At 47.0% G+C, this 14,643-nt stretch overlaps 1 protein-coding gene across 1 annotated transcript in view; it reads left to right on the forward strand.

Moving 5' to 3' along the window:
- Positions 1-14,643, forward strand: part of NSD2 (nuclear receptor binding SET domain protein 2) — a 57,962-nt gene that overhangs the window by 11,880 nt on the left and 31,439 nt on the right. The window contains 4 exon segments of the mRNA XM_032395463.1: positions 1,227-1,393; positions 1,897-2,379; positions 10,470-10,614; positions 13,446-13,564. Coding sequence (XP_032251354.1) covers positions 1,227-1,393; positions 1,897-2,379; positions 10,470-10,614; positions 13,446-13,564 — 914 coding nt within the window.

The raw sequence follows: 14,643 nt of genomic DNA on the forward strand, positions 1-14,643 counted from the left end.
GCTCTTTTTCTTCTCTTTTCATAGCAAACTAGACTTTTTCTTTGTCAGGTGTCCTCTCTTCCTGGTGTTTTGTGTGTGTGGCCTTGCAGAGACTGCTTATTTCTATGTGTCTTGGACTCATTTTTGCTGGGGGCTTCCCTGGGTCCTGGGGGTCCTTGACGCTGCATTTGTGTTTGAGAGGGTACCACTCAGAGCTGCTGCAGCCTGTATGTGGGGAGACTGTTAGCTTATTTTAGAGGGGCCAGCTGGTCGTTGTCCATTTAGTTGGGAGGATCTCCAGAAGACTCAATGGAGAGGTTTTTCCTCTTGGATGTGTTGGTTCTTTAGGAAGTGTTCTTGGATTTCTTGTGACCAGCATTCTCTATGAAGGAGCAGGGGCTGGTAGTCCTCCTATGGAGATCCCCTTTTCTTGTTCCACTTGGTACAGAGATCTGACTTCTAACGCGGGGCTTGAACTCACGCCCTGAGATCAAGACCTGAGCTGAGCTCAGGAGTCGGATGCTTAACTGACTGAGCCACCCAGGCATACCGAAATCTGACCTTTTAACCAGCTTGCTTGTTTTCAACCTCACTCTTCCTCAGCCGAAAATGGCATCTCCTCTCTTGGATTTTGGGATCAAGTGTCTCTTTCCTCACCCACCTCCCTTCTGGCTGCACTGTAGGATGTGGCTTCTTCCTTTATTCTAAGAAGAACAGCAGTAGACATCTGAGGGGTTACCCTGTGACCTCATGGCTGCCCTCAGGGGTCAGTGGTGCCCTAATTCCCCCTGTGAACATTGTGAGTGAGTAGCCAGCCCAAGGTTGCCCAGCTGGTAGGTGGTGAGGTTGGGATTTGAACTCAGGCTGTCTGACACCAGTCTCTATCCCTTCATTGCTGCACAGGCCCCTCTCTGTTGAATGGCCCTTTTGCTGCTGTTGTCTCTTGGCCTTCTCTATTTGGTAATCTTTTTAAGTGGATCTTGGAAGGAAGGAGATGTCCACTTTCTTTCCTAGTTTAATTTGAATCTTATCTGAGTCCCTCATAAATGCGTTTCCTTTCTCTTTGACATGGAGCATGGTGGGGATGAAGAGAGTGGGACTGTTTTCGAGGTTAGCAGACTCAAGCAGCACCAGATAAAACGACCTCAAAGCAGCTTCCAGCTTCATATCAGTAATTATTAATAGACTTGCCTAATTTCATCCGAAATTCTAACTTTCAAGTTCTAACATTTTATTTTAAAAACTAGGTCAGAAAAAGAGTGCACGCCAGTATCACGTACAGTTCTTTGGTGATGCCCCAGAAAGAGCTTGGATATTTGAGAAGAGCCTTGTAGCTTTTGAAGGAGAAGGACAGTTTGAAAAATTATGCCAGGAAAGTGCCAAGCAGGCACCCACGAAAGCTGAGAAGATTAAGGTGATAGATGTTCCTTAAGTATAATTTTAGACCAAAACTTTAATTTTTATTCTTATTTATCTTTTTTGAAATTACGGTTGCTTGATTTATTATAATGGCTTATGTCTGTCGTTGTTTAACTTTGCCCAAGTACACTCTGTTACAAAACATGACAAGTTTCCTTAGGAACAGTTTATTCGTTTTACCCATTTGATGATAGAGATAATTTGTTTTATAACTTTTATTCTTTCTGTATATATAAAAATATAAAAAATGTTATATATAATATATATTATGTGATATACATATTACATTAGTTAAATGTGATTGGAATTGACTTCCTGTTTAAAGAAATAGTAGTTATTATATTGGGCTGATTTCTGTCTAAAACCTTCAAGTTAATTGGTTTTTATAGTTTTTGATTTCTAAATTTATCTGGAATTATAAAAGTATCCTTTTTTTAAAGTGGGTTACTTTTTTGTTTGTATAATGAAACTTACAATGTCTTATGTTTTTCTTTTCAGCTGTTGAAACCTATTTCAGGGAAATTGAGGGCCCAGTGGGAAATGGGCATCGTTCAAGCAGAAGAAGCTGCAAGCATGTCGGTAGAGGAGCGGAGAGCTAAGTTCACTTTCCTCTACGTGGGGGACCAGCTTCATCTCAACCCTCACGTAGCTAAGGAGGCAAGCATTGCTGTGGAGTCTCCGGGACAAATGGTAGAATCCTCAGGAGTCATTGAAGAAGCTGCTGATAACCCCAAGTCCATGAGAGAAGAGGGCGTTCCCATCAAGAGAAGGCGGAGAGCCAAGCTGTCTAGCTCTGCCGAAAACCAAGAAAGTGACCCTGGGACGGTAAAGAGTACTCCTCAGAAGATGGCAGAAGCCGATCCCAAGAGAGGAGTAGGGTCTCCTCCTGGAAGGAAGAAGACCACGGCCTCTGCTCCACGAAGCAGGAAGGGAGATGCGGCATCCCAGTTTTTGGTTTTCTGTCAGAAGCACAGGGATGAGGTGGGTACTGTGATGGGTTCTCAGGTGTTGTGTATTTATTCTGGGGAGTTCCTGAATTTGAGGAACATCCCTTCAATGCTCTTTCTCTGTTTCTCAGCATTATCAGCAGTCTGTAGTGAGCCTGGCAGAGTTTTTCGATCTAATAGATAAGTATTGTTAGAGAGCAGCCATTTTCACCCTTGGGGGCAAAGATGCTTGCCTCTGCACTCTTGGTTACGAAAATGTCTCTCCCATTGTGGGTGAGAAGATACCAGGGACAGGGATATATCAACGATGAAAGCATTTGAACACTTTCCTTAATTGTCGTCGTAGAATATGGCATCTGTTAGTACGTTGTAAAGCTTGATTGTAAAGAACTGAAGGGATTAAGCGCCTGTTTTTTTTGTTATGTTCAATAGTACTTGAAGTGAGTGGGTCGGTAGGGCTTTTCTCAGTAATGTAAAGTTGGTGTAATGTGAGAAAATCTAGTATGTGATTCACTGTGTTGCAGATTAAATGATCCTCTCAGTAGATGAAGAAAAGGCAATTTGATAAATTTCATTGCTCTTTGATACGAAGTTAGCAAGCCAGAATTGGAAGGTGACTTCCTTAATCTCTTGAAGAATATCAATCAGAAACTTTCAGTAAGCATCATACTTACTAATAAAACTTTAGAAGCATTCTCTTTAAAATTGTGAACAAGACTAGATGCCTTTCTTTAACTGCTTACCTTAAGTGTTGTAGAGAAAATACTAGCCAGTACAGTAAGGTAAGGGAAAGGAATGAAAAAGGCATAATTGTAAAGGAAGAAATAAAGCTGCCGTTGTTTGCAGAGGTCTGTGTGGAAAACTTAAGAGAATCTACAGAAAATATTTAGAATTAATAAGAGTTCACTAGGACTGGTGGATGTAAGATCAGTATACAAGAACAGCAGCAAAGAGGAAACGTAGTATTAAGACAGATACCATTTGGGGCGCCTGGCTGGCTCAGTTGGTAGAGCATGTGACTCTTGATCTCGGAGTTATGAGTTTGAGCCCCACTTAAAAATAAAATCTTAAGGAAAAAAAAAAAGACATACCATTTATGAGTGCAGCAAAAAATAAGGTACCAAGAAATAAATATAACACAATATGTATAACTTTGGAGAAAAATAATGCTTGGTGCTTTAGCGGACCTAAATAAACAGACATGTTAATGGATAGGAAGGTTCAGTATTCTGAAGTTGAAGTTGTCAATTCTCCTTATATTAAACTATAAATTTTGTATAATCCTAATAAAGCTCCCAATAGGAATTTCTTTGCACTTTTTAAGTGGATGATAAACAGCCTCATTCTGAAGACTTGCCCTGTCCCATAGGAAGTTCTGTTGCTAGAAGCAGGGATGTTTGTGCCTCGGATGTTCAGGGCAGTGGCAGCACCCCGAGTAGAGCCCGGAAGCAGACTCTGGAGCATGTGGAAGCGATGGGAAAGGGGTGCAGACAGCTGGACAGGCTGGCTGCTCAGGATGGGCACTGGGACCCACCCCAGTGGTTTCACAGCTCAGCTCCTGTGGAACAGCTTTGTGCTTTGGGAGAGGGGAGGATTTCTTAAGCCAAACTGCTCATAGATGGTTGAGGAGCTATGAAAGTGTATGTGCCAAGGACACCATGAACACGATGAAAGGATGAATGGTGTGTACAAGCTCAAATGATCCTGAAGGCTGTGAAAATGGCAATTTCTAGAAAAGTCTGGACAGCCAGTGCATCCGTGAAGAGATGCTGCTCAGCCCATTGGCAGCCAGGGTGCTGCAGATGATAGTTGTGATGAGGGTGGTCTCCCCAGCCCCCAGGTGAGCAGCACAAGCCAGTGCCTCAGGAATGCTGAGCAGCAGTGAGAACCCCCATCCTTTCTTCCACCTGGTTTCAAGAGAAATTAGGCAACATATAGTGGAATTGAAGATGCGTGTTTTTTATGTATTATGATGTCACGCCCAGGTATTTGGCCCTTGGCGCCCAAGGAGACGGCACAGTGCTCGAAGCTGGAAGGCTGTGAAAGGAGCGACAGCGGTGCTGTGCCCCTACAGCAGGACTCCGGGCACCAGTGCCGTGAGCCCACTGGCGGTCCGGGGGAGGGCAGTGTGCTGATGGCTGTGCACACCCCATCCCGTTCTGTGAAGTGTGAGAAGTGTAGCATGGCCACCTGTTTTACCACCTGTCTACCTACATCCATCCCAGAAGAGTAGACGTGTGGCTGTGAACGTGTGTCCTCTGTTTCAGAGCTGAGACGTCTTCCCAGGGAAGGTGGAGGAGCCGTGGCCACTGCCGGGTTTGAAACCATGCAGAGCACTGAGCAGTGTGAGCAGCTACCACACCGGGCCTGCTGCCGGCCAGGGGCTCCAGTGGCACGCTCTGAATGTGCACTCCCATGTCGACAGCGGATGCCTATCGTGGTTGCTGGAGAGCTGCATGCTCTGGGACAGCCAGCTGCGCTCCAGCCTGTTCCTAGTCTGTTTCTCCATGGTCTCTCCACTCATTTGAAATTATGAGAGAAAAGTGGGTGCCTGAGAATTCAAGCCACTTTACAAAGACCACCCTTTTTGCTTTTGGGGACCCAAATCGCTCTCAGATGGCCTTTCTAGTACTAAGAAATGTGCCAAGAACAAACAGAAGCCTGTCACTCCGGACACTGCTGACAGGCTGTGGCCTGAAGGCTGACACATGGGTGAGGTGCTCTGCCCTCAAGGAGCCGTGCCTCTGCTCTGGAGCTCTCTGGCCCTGAGCGCCCTCCAGAGCCCGTTCTGTACAGCGTGGCCATTGGCATCCTGCTACATGCAACAACCAAACTGAAGGTGTACAGTTAAAATTCAGTTCTGCATTAAAGACAGGTGCTCTGCCCTGCTCTTCCCTGCTTGTACCCAGTCTCTGTAGGGCTGAGGGGCAGTGTGAGGCCCATGGGCCCCCTCCCTCCCAGCTGGGCTCAGGTGCTAGTTGATTTTGAGTAATTATGTGTTGTCAGAAGAGTGATGATGGCAGGATGCTCTTTAACTGGTTCAGTTACTTTGTTTTTATTACAAGTGTGTATGTGCTGGTTCTGTAATAAGTAATCCTAGACTCCAGTTGAGAATAATCTGGGTCTTTCTAGGTTGTATTTTCCTTTTGGGAGGTAGTGGTGACTCCGAGGATGTTTTTGTTTGGTTGATTGATTAATCAATGCCCAACTCTTGAGGAACAGCATTGGATGGAGACTTCCCTCTGCTTTCTGGACCCCCCTTTTCTAGGGCCACTAGATAGAAGACTATGACTATCAAGGACATTTGGCTGCCACTTGACTTTTTTTTGAGGTCCAGCTTCTTGCAAATGAAGGAAAGTGTTATGCTTTGTGAAATGTATTGAGTTCTTCATTAACATGTTTTGCTTGTTCATCTTTGTCCATCAGGCTCAGCTTAGATGTGCAGCTCACAAGTGTGTTCTGTGGTGTTCTGGAATATAGTTAGAGGGGCTGCAGGTGGGGCAATGAGTTTGCTGGAAGACAATGTCCACAGTGGGATGTAGGCCCACTGATGAGGACCTGGGTGGGACGAGGGTGGGGGGGGACTCTGTTTGCAGGCAAGGAGACGAGAGCAGCAGCTGGGGGATCCCCACTGTGATGAACAGCGCAGGAAGAATTTACTGAAGGCTTCAAGCGTCAGTAGCAATGTCATTGACTACTGATGTGTGTGGTCTCCGTTTCCCATTTTTAAAGAATCTTTTCCACCTTCTCTGATCCTAATTTTTACAGATGCATTAGAGTTGAACCATGCAATATGTCTCCATTCTTTGTATATATATTCGTGTCAGTTATGTAGTGTTGCATAACACATGACCTCAAAACTAAGTGCCTTAAAACAACAACACACATGGACTCTTGGACAGTTTCTGTGGGTCAGGAATTGGGGAGCAGCTTAGCTGGGTGGTTCTGACTCAGAATGTCCCATGAGGTCCCAGTTGAGATGTTGGCTGGGGCTGCATCGTCTAAAAGCTTGACTGGGGCTGGAGGGTCTTCTTCCGAGGTGCTGTCCTGCTGTTGCCTGTGGGAGGCCTCATTGTGTGGTCCTCTGCATGGGGTGGCTGGGTGTCCTCATAGCACAGAGGCTGGCTTCTCATGGAGCAGGTGATCCGAGAGAGGGCAGGATGAGGTCTTACGAAGTCTTAGACCTGACAAACTGTATGCCACCGCTTCTACACTGTGCATTGGCTACACTGGCCAGTGCTGTTCAGTAGGGAGGCAGGAGTACCAGGAGTTGAGGTGTGAGCTGTAGGGGACTGTAGCCATCTCAGAAGTCTAAAAGGCGCACAGAGCTCTCAAAGGATGTGTGAGGCGACAGGTGGGCTGAGGGCAGGGAGTGCGATCTCTGAGGAGCGCTCTGAATCTTTGTAGTGGTAACAGTTCAATCAGCACAGTGTGTGAGCTTGTGGGTATTTGGTTTTCCATATTTTTTTGTATGTCTGAGATAGTTTATTAAAAATCGGGGCACCTGGGTGGCTCAGTCGGTTAAGCGCCCGCCTTTGGCTCAGGTCGTGATCTCAGGGTCCTGGGATTGAGTCCTGCATCGGGCTCTCTGCTCAGCGGGAAGTCTGCTTCTCCCTCTCCCTCTGTGCTCATGCGCTCTCTCTCTCTCTCTCTCTCTCTCTTTTTCTCTTTCTCAAATAAATAAAATCTTAAAAAAATATATATGGTTGGGGTGCCTGGGTGACTCAGTCAGTTGAGTGTCCCAATCCCAACTCTTGGATTTGGCTTAGGTCAGGATCTCAGGGTCCTGAGATGGAGTCCCGCGTCGGGCTCTGCACTCAGTGAGGGGTCTACTTGAAGATTCTCTCTCCTTCTCCCTCTACCCCCGCCCCTGCTTGCACACATGCTCTCTTTCTCTGTCTCTCAAATAAATAAATCTTTTTTAAAAAAAGATTTATTTATTTATTCATTTATGTATTTATTTATTTATTTGACAGAACAAGCGAGAGCACAAGTCGGGTCCGGGAGGGACAGAGGGAGAAGCCAACTCCCTGCTGAGCAGGGAGCCTGACGCGGGGCTCCATCCCAGGACCCTGGGATCATGACCTGAGCTGAAGGCAGACGCTTAACGACTGAGCCACCCAGGCGCCCCACAAATAAATAAATTTTTTAAAAAATATGGAAGTAGCCACTACTGAGTGCTTACCATCTGTAAGATACATTGCAGTATGTTACTGTGAAAAATTATATTCAATTCTCATAAAGGCCTTTTGAGGTTGGCGTAAACTATCCCTGTCTTACAGCTAGCCACCCTGAACTCAGATATGTAAAGTGACTCTCCTTTACCAGTAGGAGGACACAGGCAGGAAGAAGGACTGGGACTTGGCCCGAATAATCACGTGTGTGTGCGTGGTCACGCACGAGCACACACAGAACATGTAAGCATTGTACTGCACTGCTTCGCTGATAAAACCCATCGACTTCAGTGAGCAGCCAGTGCCTTATTAACCTAAAATGAAGATGGAGATACTCTGCGCCCCCACTGGAGTACACAGTATATGGTTAGGGATGAAAAATAAGCAGATGGTCCTCCAGAAGGTGAACACTGTGGGTGGGATGGTGACTGCTGTGACCTTTTTATTTTCTGTCCCTAGCACAGAATGTTCCTTGAATGAATGAGTGATTGAGTAAATATAGCATTGTAGCTGAAATTAAAAGGGTGATCTGAAGTCAGCCTGGTGGAAGAGAATGTTTCAGGGGGAGATGGAGCCTGCTGCCATTGTGCCCCTGAGTGCAGAGTTGTTCCGGGAGTGATGAAAGTGGGGTGAGGATGGGTTCCAGGTTATGGGGGGCCATGGAAGATATTGCCAAGTGGCAGGGACCCTACCCTACATGTGGGCTGGGCTGTGGTCCCTCTGGTTGCAAGGAGGGAGACCTTTTAGGATGCGAATGTCAGCAGGTAGATGGATAGGACTGAAAGCCAGCAGACTGGTTGCTGAAACCATAGCCATCTCGATGGGGTGGATACAAAGATGTTCAGGAGTGGAGCTGGCCAGCCTGGCATGGATTTAGGTGCAAGGGGAAGGGGGCTTCAAGGAGGATTCAGGAGTCCTGTTTGATGAAGCAGCTGTGAACACTGCTGGGATTCATTCTGTTTGAGGATATTGTACTCAGGGGTGGGTGACCAAGGAGGGTGGTGGGTCCACAGATGCATGTGCTAATCTTGAGGAATCTTTAAGTGGAGAGTTCCAGAAGGCAATTTTCCTGTGACTTTGAAACTCTGCACAGAAACCTTTGTTGCATGAACGTCTGAGACCTTTGATGCTTGAAATGTTGGAGCTGCTGAGCTCACCCTCCTGAAGGATGGGCAGGCAGGACAGAATCCTGCTGGGCCAAGAGGTGAGGATGCCCTGCCCCAAGATGAGAGGAGGAAGCAGGTGTGTGTGGGGCTGGGACTGCCGAGGCAGGGGCAAGGTGGGAATGGTGACAGTTCACAAGGGACACCGAGGAGAACACCTGGTGGAACTCTGGAGCCCAGAGCTGGACTTTGAATTGCAGAAGGCGTTCTCGGGCTGTGAGGACACCGAAGGGCAGGATGATTGTGTAGGTGGTTGTTGATCCACATCTGAAAATGCACATGCTCTGAGATGCGAGGGTGGGTGGAAGTTGGTGGTGTGCCAGCGTCCATCAGGGCCAGGGAGGACACGATGAGGTGTGGGGGACACGGGAGGCTGTAGGAAGCCGTCTGCAGTGACCCATGTTGTGAGTGGGGGTTTGCATTTTGGGGCAGAGGTTACCTCCGTTTGTTGGGCAGGTGGTGGATCTAGGTGGTAATAGTGACCAGCAGGATTAACTCGTTGATCCCTTATCACTGCCAGGTGAAGTGTTAGCAGCCCCACATCACAGAGGGGGAGACACCTTCACTTAAACAAGTTCACAGAGCTGCCACGTGGGGGAGCCACATGGGAATCTGGGGTCTGGCTCCAAAGCGTGCTGGCTAGTGCTCAGAATGAGGCAGCAGACCTTTCCGAGAGGGCCTCCGGGGCAGTTGAGGCCTGTGTCCGCTCAGCTCTGCTCTTGTAGCAGGAGAGCAGCCCCAGAAGACAGCTGAAGGGGTGCCTGTGGCTGCTTCCCGTAAACTCTCTGTGAACGCGGAGGCTTGAATTTCCTGTAATTTGTATGTGCTAGGAAATATTCTTCTGACTTTTTTTTTCAACCGTTTAAGAATGTAAAATCAATTCTTAGCTCATGGACCATATAAAAACAGGAGGTGGGGCGGGTTTGGCTTGCCAGCCATTGTTTGTCCACCTCTGTGCCCCTGGTGTTGATAGCTCTCAGGCTTGGTGCACATGAGAGCCCCCGAGAGTCTTGAAAACACTGATGCCAGACCCAGAGAATGAACTGGCCTTGGGTGGGACCTGAACACCAGAGGCTTTAAAACTTCTCTGGTTGTTAGTGTGCAGACAAGGCTGTGGGCCCGTGGATCATCTGCAGACCTTGGGAAAATGCAGGTTCCTGGTTGGCAAGTCTGGGGTGGGGCCTGAGGTCCTCATTTCTAGCATGCTTCCGGGGTGCTCATGCTGGCAGTCCCAGCATGGCTGGAGGGCCATGCAGGGGGCTTGTCTCTGCGTGCTGGCCTGCACCGTGAGGCATCATGGTGTGCTCCTTGGCCTGCCATCTGTGCCATCCTTCCAGAGCATGTACCTGAGAGCTGCAGGGTGTATGCTATAGCAAATGAGAAAGCCAAGCTAAGACTTCACCCCTGTGTTGACAGGTAGTGTTTCCATGGCACTTGTCCTACCACTGATTTTTCAAGGATGTCTAGATAATTGTAACTTACTAGTAATAATTTAGTGATTTTGGAAAAGTGTATTTTTTCCTCTTACCATTTATTGTTTCCTCCCTTGACATAAATACAGTTGAATTCTTTTCACCAGCACTGCTTTTATTTATGAGCTTTCAATGGGTTATAGCATCAGATAATCACTAATTTTCTTTGAAGCTTTTGTGGGGCATTGTCCCGTGATGGAATAAATACACCACATGCTGAGTTCCCAAGGGCTGTGCATTGGATTTTGTGCAAAACAAAACCCAGGTGAGTTGTAGGTATGTGGCCTTCTGACCCCACCTTTCCTGTGTCCACAGGTTGTTGCTGAGCACCCAGACGCCTCAGGTGAGGAGATTGAAGAGCTGCTTGGATCCCAGTGGGACATGCTCAACGAGAAACAGAAAGCGCGCTATAACACAAAGTTTGCCCTAGTGGCCTCTTCCCAGTCTGAAGAAGACTCTGGTAAACGTAAAGCTGTACTAGTGTACTCTGCTTAGTTGTGATGCGTGTGTCGTGTAGCCAGCTGAGCTCCGGTCTGGGAATTGTAGGGAAGCGTGGCCGCTCCCCCCAGCTCTGACCCCTGGTGCTCGTGCCAGCAACCAGAGTGCGTGTGGTCACAATAAAGCAACCTCTGCTGTCTGCATTTTCTCCCTCGTTGTCATGAGAGCTGCTCAGTGTGATCCTCTGTCTGGCCTGTGAGCCCAAGTGGAGCGGGCACTCTAGCCTTTGCAGCTGATGGGGTGGTGTGAGGGGGGACACAAGAAGGAAAGGAGCCTAGGCGGTCTCTAGGACTCCAGGCTTACGTGATGTGGTCGGGTCAGACTGCAGGCACGTCGTGGCCCCGCGGGGATGCCCTCCCGGCAGGAACTACGCCTGCACCTCAGGAGGTTCTCACCTCTGCAGGTGGGGGGCTCTGGACCTGGGAGCAGGGAGGGCGTTCCTGGCCTGTTTGCTTGAGAGCTCACAGGGTGAGGAAGGTGACTGTGGACTGACCTTAAATGTGGCTGTCCTCTGGTTCTTCTTAGGCCTTCAGTTTAAAAAACAAAAAATGCAACTTTGCTTTGGTCATTGGAAAGAGAAGGGAGGCTTAACACTATTAAGCTTGGAGAGAACCTGTAACAGCGGTCAGATCTGTCATCCGAGCATGGTTGGACACATGTCATGGAAAACCGACATTTCTAACATAAAAAATATATGGTTATCAATTTAAAATACAAAACAATTCTGTATCTCTCAAGGTTCATGACTGAAGAGTTTTGGAGAGGCCAAATATAAAGTGTTTCAAGACTCACCTAAAAGGAGACCAAGACCCAGAAGTCATTGCACTAGTCACTGTGTGCACTGGCATGTGCTTCTAGACCACTTCTAGACCAGCACCGCGTGCATCCGACTCTTTCTGCGCACGCACTTAGGCGACCTTCCTGTTTGTTCACAGATGCTGTTGATGTTAGGCCTTTCTAGATCTCCACATCAACTGTCTCTTATATTAATATTGAATTTTGTTCAATTTGTTCAGCGTTTGTTGCAAATACTATAATTTAGAATAGCGAGGATGTTCTGGATTTGTGCATTTTCTTTAAAAGGCAGACGTTCACTTGACTCTTCATCAGTACACTAGATCTAGAAGAGTGGGCCTTTTTTTTTTTTTTTTTTAAAGATTTTATTTATTTATTTGACAGAGAGAGACACAGTGAGAGAGGGAACACAAGCAAGGGGGAGTGGGAGAGGGAGAAGCAGGCTTCCCGCGGAGCGGAGAGCCCGATATGGGACTCGATCCCAGGACCCTGGGACCATGACCTGAGCCAAAGGCAGTTGCTTAACAACTGAGCCACCCAGGCGCCCTAGAAGAGTGGGCCTTTTCAATGACTGGCTTATTTAAGAATGAGTTAGGCTTTCCTGAAGCCAGATTTAACTATAACCCTTCAAGAGTTAAGTGTGACTGTGATTGTGTGTACTGAGTACTTGGCAGACAGGAGGACAGGGTTGCTTTCCACTCTCAGTGTATGTCAGGTGTGTGCTTGTCCTGGAGGCCCTCTAGCCTCCCTTTTGGGGGCCCCCAATGCCAATAACCAAGATGATGGGCTGTGTCGGTGGCATCAGCTGTCCCATGGCCTCAGTGTGAGGAGTTCAAACAGATGCCCACATTGCCTACGTCTGTATGAAACGCCTGCTTTCTTACTTCGGGTGCAGGGGGAGGGTCTTAGGTAAAGGACGGTGACATCATCTCACCTGTGTGAAGGTGAGGTGGCAGTTGCTGCTCACAGGTATCTGTAGCTCAGTGGACACATGTTGATGAGGTTGGGCAAACCGGATTGAGGAGGTTCCGGCAGGTCAGGCTGGCTCTGCCCTATGCTGGTTGTGCTTGGTGAGCCGGAGCAGACCCCACTGCTCGGCAGGCCTCTTCCCGGTGGGCCTCTAGGGCCAGCCCACAGTGCTGGGGGGCTCACTGTTCTAGGACTGGCAGTACCCTCACCACCTCCGCCTGTGCTGAGGCCCTGGGCAGAGTGACCAGGGTGTGGCCAGCTGCACGTCCTCCTGAGGCACTGTTGGATGCCACACTCCTGGCTGTGCTACTCTGTCCCACCTGGTAGTAAGGTTTGAGGATGACAGCGCCCTCCCATCAGATGTCTGACGAACAGTCCAGGGATAAACCCGGAACCTCTGTAAAGCAGTCATGCAAATGGAAATACTGGATTTGTGCTTGAAATAAACATTGGTGTGTTCAAATTAATCACCTCTCTAGAATTTGCGCTCTTACCTTATTACATCTTATTTTTCTAGGTCAGGACCTTAAATCTTGAATTAGTTGATATTCCTGGAAATACCTAATAACTGGCATAGTTAACATGGAGAAAGCCCTTAATTTGCAGATACAAAAGGAGTGTTGCTACTTAACATACTTCTTTCAGGAAATGTATAAAAAGTAACAAGTTGTGTACTTTTTAAAGTTACATTTAAATTCCACTAGTCTTTGAATGTTAGTAATCTAGTGGGTTATATTTAAATTTAATGCTATAGTACATTAAAATGTAATTATAACAAATACCAATATAATAATCTATAGATTAGATAAGGATTTTCCAGAATTTGATGTTACAGGAAATGGTCCCTTGCAATTTGCAAAATGCAAAGAGATTTGGTCTGTAATACTTAGGCCCTGGAAACGGACAGGATTACAGGAAGCCCATCAGGGGCTGGATTTGCACATGAATGCCCTGGCTAGGTGATCATTGCTTTGGAGGGTGGCTTGTGGAGTGTTTTTCATGTAAGTTTCCCCCATCCCCCATTCCAAGGTAATGTAAATGGGAAAAAAAGAAACCACACGAAGAGGACACAGGACCCTACTGAAGACGCTGAAGTTGAAGATGGACCCAGGAAAAGACTCAGGACCGACAAGCACGGTCTTCGGAAGGTAATTATGCCCCAGGTCTGCCTCGGCTGGAGGAGTGTGTACTGTGTGACTCTTTAGTGGCTTTGTTTCCCTTAGGGGAGGCCGATGGCCTTCCTCTGAGGATGGTGCTCAGCGGGTTTTGTTTTAGAGGCAGTAGGGCTTGCTTCTCTCCTGAAACCCCTTTGAGAAGGCTGCTGAAGAGAGCAAGTTCTTATCTGCCAGGGACTTTAACACAAACTTCTGATACTTGGCTATCAAAGAAAAAATCCAAACACTTTGAATAATACTTGATGTTTAGATTTGATGGAATTGTATATACTAAAGATTGCCCTTGTCTATAGGGTTATTATTCAATGTGTAAATAATGGGTTGGCATGAAAACATCAAAATCTACTAGAGATATGTTATACTTCAATAAAAAAAGTTTTTCAAAATCCATTAAAGACATTGAAAATAGATTTTATGAATTCATTCAGTTTATTAGTAATTCATGTTACTATTTATCTAATGGGACCACTAAGCAGGCTGTGTGACCACATAGATACAGAGATCCAGCCCCAGGGCCGTCTAGTTCTAGTGTAGTCCACCAGGCGTCAAGGGGCAAAGTTTGCCTGGTACCTGAAGGAGTGTGAACCTGGCTTATGGTGCTCATACGTGCGGAGAGTGTGAGCCCTTTCCAGTGAGCCTTTGTGGCCCAGTGCCGTTTATTCATGAACTGAGAGAGTTGAAACAGACTTTGTATCTTATGCTTGAGTTTATACAGAGTTGTCATGTATCTATGGTTTTGAGAAAAGCTTCATACTATCTTTTACTAATCTAAATTAAGAAGTTCCTTTCTTTATTGTTTTATTTTGAAGAATGGAAAAATAAATTCCACATATTGTTGAAGTGTAAATATGTGGCCACCGCATCATCTGTCTTGCTTCTTTTTTTTTAAGATTTTTTAATTTATTTATTTGACAGAGAGAGACACAGCGAGAGCGGGAACACAAGCAGGGGGAGTGGGAGAGGGAGAAGCAGGCCTCCCACTGAGCAGGGAGCCCGATGCGGGGCTCCATCCCAGGACCCTGGGATCATGACCTGAGCCGAAGGCAGACGCT

Source organism: Phoca vitulina, unplaced genomic scaffold (genome assembly GCF_004348235.1).
Source record: "Phoca vitulina isolate PV1807 unplaced genomic scaffold, GSC_HSeal_1.0 scaffold85, whole genome shotgun sequence".
NCBI lineage: Eukaryota > Metazoa > Chordata > Mammalia > Carnivora > Phocidae > Phoca > Phoca vitulina.